At 33.2% G+C, this 13,321-nt stretch overlaps 1 protein-coding gene across 1 annotated transcript in view; it reads left to right on the top strand.

The window, feature by feature from the left end:
* Positions 1-13,321, top strand: part of LOC136041827 (ralA-binding protein 1-like) — a 65,417-nt gene that overhangs the window by 46,566 nt on the left and 5,530 nt on the right. Inside the window, exon 8 of the mRNA XM_065726604.1 lies at positions 1,296-1,410. Coding sequence (XP_065582676.1) covers positions 1,296-1,410 — 115 coding nt within the window. The remainder of the gene's footprint in view (positions 1-1,295; positions 1,411-13,321) is intronic.

The raw sequence follows: 13,321 nt of genomic DNA, 5'->3' as shown, positions 1-13,321 counted from the left end.
ACAAGGACAAAATCTAATCTCATCGGTTTTAGGCAAATGGTTTTTTACCGTTTACGCAAACATATATGATTACGCATTAGTTTTTAAAAAAAATTACTCAAACAGTTTTTGGCAATCATTTTAGAAGTTGAAAATGTCAGTTACGACCTTTAGGTGTAACAGCGACAGAATTTGCTAATCAATATCAGGGTACCAGAACAGATTTTCCTTTTCATCAAAGTACATGAAAAAAAAACTCATTTTCTCGATGCCTTTACCAATAAAAATTGGTTGTTTTGGTCAACAAGGGTTTTATTTCAATCTAGAATCTGAAAATTTATCTACCTCTTCGAAAGTGGCCTGGCACGGCTTACTCAGTCCCACCTTACTATAAAAGGCTCTGTATCTTCAATCTTTTGACGGTTAACAACATTTGTGAAAAGATTGGACAGATAGTCATGACAGGACAGGAAGACTTGGAGAATAGGAGAATAGGAGAATAGGGGCTGTCCTTGAACAGGAAGACTAGATAGCCCTTTTTCTCCTGTAAATAGAAAGTCCTCACGAAGCCAAAAAGAGACTGAAGTTGGCTCCAAAAGGCTTGCTGCTTAAGAGGAAGAAAAAGTTACAATTACCAAGAAAAAAATTTCCTGAAAATTGAAATAGTGTTCACGCATTTCCAATGTTTTAATGCATTAGAAGACTATGATCCTTGTAATTGTTTTCAACCCACCCCTTGTTGTCAGGTTGGTATCCTCCTTATAACTCAGGGAAATTGGCATAACTGTGAGAGAATTGCGGTCCATTTTTCTCCCAAAATATCCCCAAAACATCATAATCAGACATATTGTGAAGGAATAGCTAGTCCTACGCTTGGACTTTTCAAAGCCAAATTCAGTCTTACCTTTGTTGGAAATGATAGCCGAAATCAAAGATTGAAAAATTGCGAAAAACCTCGCTTTTTGTTCTTTTTAAGTTTCATAATTTTTTCTTTTTAAATCAAGTGACTCTTAAAATTAGGAAGAAAATCATTATATGGTCTAACCAACATGGAAGATGGCTAAAAACGGTTTAAACCAAATTGGAATTTCATTTTTGAGATTGTAAGATTTTGTATAGGATGCGCTATTTAGAATTAAATAGCTACCTTGACAGGAAAGATGTTCAGGCAATAGCCGTAAATACATAATACCATCATGTCTTTTATGGCATAATACCATCATTAAATAATTCCATACATATTAATTATATAAAACCATTTATGAACATTACACAATTTGATAAAGTTTTATAAAATAGTATTTATATTGTTTTAGCCATTCTTCAGACAATAGCGATGTATCGGTTGATGAGGATGAACTAGACATTGAACTTGAAGAAAGAGATCAGAAAATTCTTGCAGAAATACTGAGGGAAAACAGAGAGTTAGAGGTATGTTGGCAACAGTTTGATTAACTCTCTATTTTTTATTGGCTTTTATGACTTTCTATTGCCACTTATATGTGCCACCGCTGCTATCTCAAGTGTAAAAGCTCTATATTTGGAAAGTTTTGGCTTTCTTGATTTTGTTTAATTATCTATCGACCATTTTATTCATACTCTAACACTGTTACAGACTTTTGCCTTTGTGATTTATGTATGGTGATCGCTGGTCATATGAGTGTGGCTCGAAGTCACGGAGAAGCCGACAGCGCCGACGGAGAAGCCGACATCGCTGGTCATATGAGTGTGGTTCGAAGTCACGGAGAAGCCGACAGCGAAGTCGGATTCGCTGTCAAATTGATTCTGTGATAAAATTGTCCAGCTACTTTGAAGCTAAAAACATGATGATAGGAAGATATAAGAAGATATCGATACGAAAATATTGGAAGACGGAATCAACTGGGTGTTGCCTAATTCAGGCAGCTAATGACCCCTCTATAACTACCTCTAAATCTACCCACAAAGACAAGCTATTGCTTTGACCCTACCAAAGCCGGCAGGAAATGATCACATGGCCAACCGAATAAGTGCCGGTTTGACAGCCAGTCCGAAATCCTGACGATAGCAAACATTACGCAGAGCGAAACACAAACACTCGCCGTGGACTAAAGTTGATGGAGGAGGAAGGCGTCACTCTCTATGCCGAACAGCGCCCAGCAGAAAACATCGGCCAGGTAATTCAAGCCCGCTTCGAATAAATTGGAATATCTTTGGATCCGTTGCTGATGGCATGGAGTAAAATGTGCAAGGAGCTGTCTGGGTTCTGTCGGGGTTATTAATTACAACTATGATCATAGGCATTTTCATCAAATAACAAGTGGTAGTAAATTTTCTGTTGTTAAAGCTAGGCATTTTTGTTTACTAATACAAATGATATAAAGTCCAGTGTAATTCAAATGGATTCGTTTTTTTCCCGGATGGGGGGGGGGTCTAAAGACTTAGGTCGGAAATACAGTAATAGTTGGTTTTTATTTCGCTTCTTATTCCAATTTTTATGGAGACCCTTCACACAAATGCCAAGGAGAGGGGCAATCATAAAAAGGAAGTAAATGGACTTTCGGACTCCTCTTTGGCCCTTAATGGGGACCTCACAGTAAGATGACAAATCTACTGATTGGATATCAATCAGTGGATTGCGTTTTTCTTTAAGACCCTTGATGAATTTTTGGGAAGCTGTTTAGCAGAAGAAACTTTGTAGAAGAAATTTTGAAGACTGGAACCACAGCGAAAGAATTTTAAACAATTGTTGGGAATCAAACACTTTTTATTCATATATTCGTTTAAACTACAACTACTACTACTATTAACTCACTGGAGCATCAAGCTGCCTAACGCCAACGCAACTGTGCACGTTACTCCTTCATCCCAATCCATTCAAAGCTTCACTCTTTATACCCTTCCAAGAAGTTCCAGTCTCCTTTAAATCCTTTTTACCATATCTTCCCATCCTATTCGGGGACGCGTCTTTTTGACATGTTTTTTTTTAAACACAAAAGAACTTTGTGTCCTGCTTTTCGTTTTGCCTTTGATGGTTAGCCAAAATAGAGTGATCTTTGTGATCGAATATCCTTCATCTGCCAAAACAAATCATCCTTCATTGGCCTAAACCTTCACATAAAGAACAAATCCACGGTCCAGGCTTTACCGTTTCGCTGTTTGATGCATGTAGGGTTGCTTTTAAAGAGGTGGTCATTTATCTGGCTGACTTACGAATATATGTCAGAAAGATAAGCCAATGGAATCAAAGTGAAGTGTGTTCCCCTATTTTTCCCTGTTGATCTAAGAAAATCCACATCAGAAAAATTAAACAATGCTAGCTTTAAATATTTAAAATCCCCTAGCTTATGAACCATTAGCCTATGAACCAAGCCACTCAATGAAGCTGCAACAGGAGCACTCCAGACGCAGAGAGAGGACCAACTTTTTCTCAGTACGTGCTGTCTCAACTTGGAACAGTCTTTCCAATGAGACTGGCACTGGTGAACCGATTAGTTCTTTCAAAAATGCAGTTGATTTCGAGTGGAGCAACGCGGAATGGAAGTACCATTGGGACGCCACACCCCATCACACCCACTAATTGTGTCACCTCATTAATTCAATAGTGAGATGTTCTACAGGAGGATGCAGTCAACCTTATCTCGCTGTAAATGCAATTTAAGGTAATTATTTTCTATTTATTTTAGGCTTAAATTCTGGAGATTTTAAAACTGTCAGAGTTACAGCTATTAAATGTCTGGGGCTATATGTAGATGAGGTTTTGGGGTTTTAAAAACATGCAGGGGAAATAGCAGCAAGAATTGCCTGTAAAATGATGTTTATTAATTCTGGACGCCTTCATGAGCTTTTTGTCAAATGTGAATCTGTCAATGCTGTGCGTTGAACGTGCAATGTCAAGTACAAGGAGTATATTGGTAATATAAAAATATAACAGTATACAAATCATAAAAAATACATGACATTAAATCCAAATAAAATTTTAAATAAATTGCATAAAATGGTCCCTTTGTATAATAATTGTACCCACAAGCTTATCCAACTTCTCAATCTTAATAACCAACTTTTCATGTAATATTGGTATTATGCGTAAACTAAAAAAAGGTTCTTGTGTTTATTCTTTGTACTATGTATTTTTCACTACTATCACAATAGTAGTTTGGTCAAATTTGTTTGATATCCATTTCCAGTCTCTTCGAGTTCTGGAAAATAACGGATTTCAGCAAGTGAACGTGTTAAGTCAGATGGGACAATCCATAAATGCTTTAAAATTATTTTTTTCTAAGAACTGCATCATATTTTTAATATTAATATTGGAATATTGGAATGTGTTTTGCCAGTGTTTATTTATGGCAATGTCAATCATTGTCATAATAATGTATATCAATAATATATTCCGATGTGTCTAATATATTTTATGATCTAGAAAAGGGAAAAAATTAGAAAAAAATTGGAAATAAAAAAACTATAATTTAACAAAAACACAAGAAAGGTTCAAAAAATTGTAAAGGAGGTGAATAAGTCGGTTATTAGGTTAAAGGCGGATTGGCGCTGATTTTCAATTAAATTTGAACTTAGAATTTCTTCAGAGAGAATAAATTCTGTAGCTAGATACTGATTAATTAACCCCCGGCTTCGAAATGGTTGCTGTAAATAAATTAAGAATTTATAAAATAGATGGAAATCCATCTTAACCCTCTTTACCTGACACTTTTTAGAAGCATATAAACCTCAGTAAGGTATAAAATAACACAGAATGATCGACAATCGAGTACAGCTTACCTAATGCCTGCCGCCGTAAATAAACAAGACAACAGGACGCCCCTGATTCTCTTTTCTCGTCCGGGGTCCGAAAAATAGGTTCAAAGTTCTGAATGGTATTCATAGTCTTTTTGACCGTCACATTTTTGAAAATAATAATAATAAAATGTGTTATGGTATCTATGGTCGTTAGGTGCTCTTCAGATCATATCTTTTCCCCTCTTTTTGATACTTATTGGTAAATAATTTGCTTGTTTGGTAATTTTTATTGGTAATTTAAATTTACATGTTTGGTAATGTATATTGTAATTTAAATTTACATGTTTGGTAATTTTTATTGGTAATTTAAATTTGCATGTTTGGTAATTTTTATTAGTGATTTAAATTTACATATTTGGTAACTTTTATTGGTGATTTAAATTTAAATGTTTGGTAATTTTTATTGGTAATTTAAATTTACGTGTTTTTATTTTTTATATCCTCTTGTTAATGCAGTCTATGTATTTGCTTAGCTTTGTAGAATTACAATAATCAAATAACTGAGTGTATGTTTGTTCATAGAACTTTTTTTTTGTCTTTGATGCTTTATTGGAGAATTTGTTACGTATTTTAGCTGCAGAGGCTCCCTAGAATTTAGTAACTAACCATTTATCTATATATATAAAAATAAGTTGTATGTATGTCCGTTACACTATCTTTTATAAAAAAAGGAAAAAAACTGAAAAAACTGAAAAAATAAAAGAAAACAAAAAAAGGAAATAAACTAAAAAGAAAAAACAAAAAAAAACAAAAAAATAAAAGAAACTAACAAAAAGGACAAAACCAAAAAAAACTAAGTAAAAACTAAAAAAAATTAAAAAACTAAAAGAAACCTAAAAACTAAAGGAAAGCTAAAAAAGAAAAAACTAAAATAAAAACTAAAAAGAAAAAAAACTAAAACAACTAAAAAAAAGATAAAAAAATGCTAAAAATTTATTCTATATAAATGGTTGCTGTTTTAGTCGTGAAAATAGATTCTTCAAAATATATTAATTTTGTTATGACTCATTTTAATTTACTGACCTTGAAGCAGCACTTGCTGTCTTTTTTTGCTGTTTATTTGTTTTAGTTTTTTTGTGTCATGACATGCTCATGTTAGCTCCAGCTATTGCAGTGAATAAAATATATTATATTCTATTCTATTTATATGTGTTTTGTTCCTCTTCTTTGTGTTTCTTTTCTTTTCCCTTTTTTCTCCAATTTTTTAACCTTTTTAAGTAATAGAATGCATTAGATACATCAGTATATTTTATTAAGAAATGCATTATTATTAAAACAATGATTGACATTTCCATAAATAAACATTAGCAAAACGCATTTCAATATCATTATTCAAAATTCGATGCATAAACCTGGCAGTACTAAGGAAAACTTTTTTAAGGCGTTCATGAATTGTACCACCTGACCTAACACATTCCCTTGCAGAAATCTGTGTTGCATTATTTTGCAAAACTCGAAGAGACTGGAAATGGAAATACAATAAATTTGATCAAACTGATATTCAGTTAGAAAAAATAAGGATGCACAAGGGAAAAATAAATAGTACTAAGAATGAACAAAAGTTTATAGTACAGATTTCTTTTAAGTTCTGACATAATACCAATATTACTTTAGAAGTTGGGTAGGCCTGTAGGTAAAGCTTACCCAACAAAGAGAATAAATTAATTCTCTGTTTCTTAAAATGACTAATTGTGTCACCCTTTAGTGACAAATCATCAGTGATTCTTTTTAATTTATGGAATTATTTTAAGAATATCAAAATAAAAACAGAGGAACTACTTGGAAACATCTGTAACTCAAAAACATTTTCTCCATTTTATTGGCTTAGATTTTTCCACAAAAGAATCAATCAGATAGAATTTAACTTTTCGTTTTAATATTGGCTTTAAATTCCGAAAGCGATTTGAAATGCCAATCAGGATTTAAAAAATGGTTTAGCAAATACGTCAGAGAAATAAGCCAGTGAGACTAAGCATATTTTTTACGTGGAAGGGTAGGATGGTTATTTATCCTTTTTCTTTTTGCTAGATCAATGTCCCAAATCAGGTCTATTCCAAGTATCTCTAAAAGTTGAAGAATTTGTGTGATGTCTTGAAATATACAATTTGAAATGAGAAGTAAAGAAATATAATAAGAAATGTGAAGGAAATGAAGTAAGAAATAATGTGAAATAAGAATATTAAATAATTATGAAGCAAGAAAGAAACAAGACAGAAAAAATATGGTTTTAACTACGTAAAACTTGCGAATATACAACATTCTTTGCTGTCCCATTGTCTTTGCATATAAATAGATTGTCAGGTTTACCGACTCTTGAACATGCAACATATAATGGTCCATGGGAAAACAATCTGTATTCAGATCTATACCTCATGATTCTAATGATTGCCCTTGAGCTTTAATATTTTTTTTTTTACTTATGTCCTGGTCGTCATTTATACTCCCTGTGTCCCGGTGCTTTGTTGATTGCTAATCGAACATTCCTTTTGTCCTGGTCGCTTTCTCTTTGAGTGTCGTCATTTATTTTTTTCTTTTTTAGTTCTTTTAGTTTTTACCTTTTTTAGTTTTTTTTAGTTTTTTAGATGAAATTTTTTTTTAGTTTTTTCCTTTTTTTCTTTTTAGTTTTTTATTGGTTTTTACCTTTATGTTAGCTTATTTTTCAGTTTTTTCCTTTTTTTTTAGTTTTTTTTTTATTTTTTATTTTTTTTAGTTTTTTACCTTTTTTTAGTTTTTTTAGTTTTTTTAGTTTTTTTAGTTTTTTAGCTTTTTTAGTTTTTTAGCTTTTTTACTTTTTTTATTAGTTTTTAGTTTTTTTGTAGTTTTTGCCTTTTTTTAGTTTTTTCAGTTTTTTTTTTAGTTTTTTATTGGTTTTTACCTTTATTTTAGCTTATTTTTCAGTTTTTTCCTTTTTTTTAGTTTTTTTTAGTTTTTAGTTTTTTTAGTTTTTTACCTTTTTTTAGTTTTTTTAGTTTTTTTAGTTTTTTTAGTTTTTTAGCTTTTTTATTTTTTTTATTAGTTTTTAGTTTTTTTTGTAGTTTTTGCCTTTTTTTTAGTTTTTTTTAGTTTTTTAGCTTTTTTATTAGGTTTTAGTTTTTTTTGTAGTTTTTGCCTTTTTTTAGTTTTTTTAGTTTTTTAGCTTTTTTTTTTTTTATTAGTTTTTAGTTTTTTTTTGTAGTTTTTGCCTTATTTTAGTTTTTTCAGTTTTGACGTCATCTGATCCAGTTTTTTCAGGTGACGTCACCTGATCCACGATCCACAGATCCACAGACAACTTATTTTTATATATATAGATAGTTTTTTTTTTTACTTATGTCCTGGTCGTCATTTATACTCCCTGTGTCCCGGTGCTTTGTTGATTGCTAATCGAACATTCCTTTTGTCCTGGTCGCTTTCTCTTTGAGTTTCGTCATTTATTTTTTTCTTTTTTAGTTCTTTTAGTTTTTACCTTTTTTAGTTTTTTTTAGTTTTTTAGATGAAATTTTTTTTTAGTTTTTTCCTTTTTTCTTTTTAGTTTTTTATTGATTTTTACCTTTATTTTAGCTTATTTTTCAGTTTTTTCCTTTTTTTAGTTTTTTTTTATTTTTTATTTTTTTTAGTTTTTTACCTTTTTTTAGTTTTTTTAGTTTTTTTAGTTTTTTAGCTTTTTTACTTTTTTTATTAGTTTTCAGTTTTTTTTTGTAGTTTTTGCCTTTTTTTAGTTTTTTCAGTTTTTTTTAGTTTTTTATTGGTTTTTACCTTTATTTTAGCTTATTTTTCAGTTTTTTCCTTTTTTTTTAGTTTTTTTTTAGTTTTTAGTTTTTTTAGTTTTTACCTTTTTTTAGATTTTTTAGTTTTTTTAGTTTTTTAGCTTTTTTATTTTTTTTATTAGTTTTTAGTTTTTTTGTAGTTTTTGCCCTTTTTTAGTTTTTTTAGTTTTTTAGCTTTTTTATTAGTTTTTAGTTTTTTTTTGTAGTTTTTGCCTTTTTTTAGTTTTTTTAGTTTTTTAGCTTTTTTATTTTTTTTATTAGTTTTTAGTTTTTTTTGTAGTTTTTGCCTTTTTTTAGTTTTTTCAGTTTTGACGTCACCTGATCCAGTTTTTTCAGGTGACGTCACCTGATCCATCCACAGATCCACAGACAACTTATTTTTATATGTGTCGACTGACGTCATGTTTGTCGACTGACGAAATTACAGACCGGGACATCGGGACACAAATGACGACCGGGACACCGGGACATCATCTATATATATAAAAACTAGCTGTTGGGGTGGCGCTTCGCGCCACCCCAACACCTAGTTGGTGGAACGCTTCGCGCCCCCCAAGCCCCCCCGCGCGCGTAAGTCGTTACGCGCCATATTAGTTACGCGCCATTGTAGTTGTGTCCCTGTGTCCCACCTGTGAATATAGATAGATTTATATATGTGTTTCAAACTACGTAAAAATTGCGAATATACAACATTCTTGGCTTTCCCATTGTCTGTGGATATACAAAGCCGTATGTACTAATAATGACGTCATATGCAAACGCTCTTTTTACAAACAAACAAACATGCATACACACAACTCGTTTTTATATAGATAGATAGATAGATAGATACAATACAAATTAACTGCGTAAAACTTGCGAATATACAACAATCTTCGCTGTCCAATTGTCGCTGCATATAAATAGATTGTCAGGTTTACCGACCCTCGAACATGCAACGTACAATTGTCCATGGGAAAAACAATCAGTATTAAGATCTATACCACATTTTTCTAATGATTGACCTTGAGCTTTGTTAATGGTGATTGCAAATGCTAATCGAATTGGGAATTGCAATCTTTTAAATTGAAAAGGCAGATCCGTTGGAATCATGGGAATGCGAGGAATAAGAACAGCCTCACCCTCAAAAAGCCCTGTCAAGATTGTGGCCTCTATTAGGTTTTCCATTGTTTTTTTTTACGGCAAGTCGCGTGCCATTGCAAAGCTTTGGTGGGTTGATATTTCTTAAAAGTATTATTGGTACGCCTATTTTTAGTTGTAGCACGTGTGGTGGAAACCCTGAAGGATCTATGGAATTTAAAAATTCAGATGGATAATTAACCGCTTCATTTGGTTCCAAAACTGTGTCGACTGACTTGTAAAGGACTGCCTGGTCTCGAATCTTGGCCAAAACAATATTGTTGATTTCGTGGACGTCTATATTTTTGGGTGCGAGAATCACTCTTTCACTTAGCCATTTATTATTTTTATAATTTTTTAGAATATTCGGAAATACTTTTTCAATCAATTCATTTTTGGACGTCACTAAATTACAGAAATCAGCAGGTAGTTGTATACGTCCTGAAATTGAGTTTACTGGGAGCTTTCTGTTTCCAATTGCCAGCAATTGATCTGAAAATGTTTGACCAGAGTCTTGCGAATATACAACGTTCTTGGCTTTCCCATCGTCTGTGAATATACAAAGCCGTATGTACTAATAATGACGTCATATGCAAACGCTCTTTTTACAAACAAACAAACATGCATAAACACAACTCGTTTTTATATAGATAGATAGATAGATAGATAGATACAATACAAATTAACTGCGTAAAACTTGCGAATATACAACATTCTTCGCTTTTTTATATAGAAAGATAGATAGATAGATAGATACAATACAAATTAACTGCGTAAAACTTGCGAATATACAACATTCTTCGCTGTCCAATTGTCGCTGCATATAAATAGATTGTCAGGTTTACCGACCCTCGAACATGCAACGTACAATTGTCCATGGGAAAAACAATCAGTATTAAGATCTATACCACATTTTTCTAATGATTGACCTTGAGCTTTGTTAATGGTGATTTCAAATGGTAATCGAATTGGGAATTGCAATCTTTTAAATTGAAAAGGCAGATCCGTTGGAATCATGGGAATGCGAGGAATAAGAACAGCCTCACCCTCAAAAAGCCCTGTCAAGATTGTGGCCTCTATTAGGTTTTCCATTGTTTTTTTTTACGGCAAGTCGCGTGCCATTGCAAAGCTTTGGTGGGTTGATATTTCTTAAAAGTATTATTGGTACGCCTATTTTTAGTTGTAGCACGTGTGGTGGAAACCCTGAAAGATCTATGGAATTTAAAAATTCAGATGGATAATTAACCGCTTCATTTGGTTCCAAAACTGTGTCGACTGACTTGTAAAGGACTGCCTGGTCTTGAATCTTGGTCAAAACAATATTGTTGATTTCGTGGACGTCTATATTTTTGGGTGCGAGAATCGATCTTTCACTTAGCCATTTATTATTTTTATAATTTTTTAGAATATTCGGAAATACTTTTTCAATCAATTCATTTTTGGACGTCACTAAATTACAGAAATCAGCAGGTAGTTGTATACGTCCTGAAATTGAGTCTACTGGGAGCTTTCCGTTTCCAATTGCCAGCAATTGATCTGAAAATGTTTGACCACAGTCATCGTTTTGCAATCGGACACGCATATTTGTAGTTAATTTTAATATTTTTAGGTGTGCCCATAAATTAGAATTTTTCAGGCAAGCATTCATTTCCTTGCTGTTCTTTTGATTCCTCGGCACGCTTTCTTTTCTGACTTTCTCTATCAGCAGCAAGTTTTTTGGCATAGACTCTTTGAGCATCTTCATCGGCTTTTGCCATTGTAAGTTCATCAGTCATTGTAAACTTAAACATTAATAGATTTCTACGTGAACATATGTCTTAAATGTCTTGAATGACGTCACCGTCAAAGCAAAAATGACGACAACTAATTTCATGACGTCAGTCAACACAGAAACATGACGTCACCTGATCCACAGACAGACACACAGACAGACAACTTATTTTTATATATATAGATAGATAAGTTGTTTGTCTGTGTGTCTGTCTACTGACGTCATGTTTTTGTGTCGACTGACGTCATGTTTGTCGACTGACGAAATTACAGACCGGGACATCGGGACACAAATGACGACCGGGAAACCGGGACATAGGGAATATAAATGACGACCGGGACACTCAAAGAGAAAGCGACCGGAATGTTCGATTAGCAATCACCATCAACAAAGCACCATCAACAAAGCAGGGAATATAAATGACGACCAGGACACTTAAAGAGAAATTACAGACCGGGTCACCGGAACACAAATGACGACCGGGACAAAAATGACGACCGGGACAACAGGACACAGGGAATATAAATCACGACCGCGACACTCAAAGAGAAATTACAGACTGATGACGACCGGGACACAGGGAAACAACAACAACGGGGACGCCAGGGGCACAGGGGGATATATAAATGACGACGGCGACACAGGGAATGTTCGATTAGCTATCATCATCAACAAAGCTCAAGAGCAATCATTAGAATAATGAGGTATAGATCTGAATACAGATTGTTTTTCCCATGGACAATTATATGTTGCATGTTCAAGAGTCGGTAAACCTGACAATCTATTTATATGCGCAGACAATGGGACAGCGAAGAATGTTGTATATTCGCAAGTTTTACGTAGTTAAAAATATATATATCTATATTCACAGGTGGGACACAGGGACACAATTACACTGGCGCGTCACTAATATGGCGCGTAACGACTTACGCGCGCGGGGGGGGGGGGGGGCTTGGGAGGGGCGCGAAGTGCCCCCACCAAGTAGTATATATATATATATATATATATATATATATATATATATATATATATATGTATATATATATACACACATATATATATATAAATATATATATATATATATATATATATATATATATATATATATATATATATATATATATATATATATATATATATATATATATATATATATATATATATATATATATATATATATATATATATACTACTACTACTACTACTAATAACTCACTGCAGCACCAAGCCGCCTGAGGCCAACACAGCTACGCACGCTCCTCCTCCAACCTAATCTATTTAAAGCCTCCCTCTTTACACCCTCCCAGGAAGTTCCCATTTCCTTTAAATCCTTATTTATGACATCCTCCCAACCCAGACAAGGACGACCTGCTTTCCGTGTAGCCCCAGACGGTTGGCCAAAAAGGACAATCTTCGGTAATCTGTCATCCTTCATCCGTAGAACGTGGCCTAGCCATCTCAACCTTTCTTTCATTATAGCCCCAGAAAGCGGGATTGAACCACACATTTCGTACAACCTACTGTTTGAAATACGGTCAGTCAGCCGGGTACCCAGAACAATCCGTAGGCAATTTCTCTGGAAAGCATCTAGTAAATTTTCATCTGCTTTTCGGAGTGTCCATGCTTCAGAGCCATATTTGACCACTGTCATCACTGTAGCTTCCAATATTCTAATCTTGGTTTGTAGGCTTATCTTTCTATTCTTCCAAACTTTTTTTAACTTTGAAAAAACACCCTGAGCTTTAGCTATTCTACTTTTAACATCTTCACTGCTCCCACCATCTTTACTAATAATACTACCAAGGTAACTGAAGCTCCCAACCTGATCAATCTTTTCGTTACCTAAGGTCACCTGTTCATCTTCACTTATTCCTAACCTTAGTGACTTAGTCTTCTTAACATTAATTTTCAAGCCTATTTTAGCACCCTG

This window comes from Artemia franciscana, unplaced genomic scaffold (genome assembly GCF_032884065.1).
Source record: "Artemia franciscana unplaced genomic scaffold, ASM3288406v1 PGA_scaffold_39, whole genome shotgun sequence".
Classification (NCBI taxonomy): domain Eukaryota; kingdom Metazoa; phylum Arthropoda; class Branchiopoda; order Anostraca; family Artemiidae; genus Artemia; species Artemia franciscana.
The sequence above is the reverse complement of the archived record's forward strand: the minus strand, read 5'-3'. Positions and strand labels throughout refer to the sequence as shown.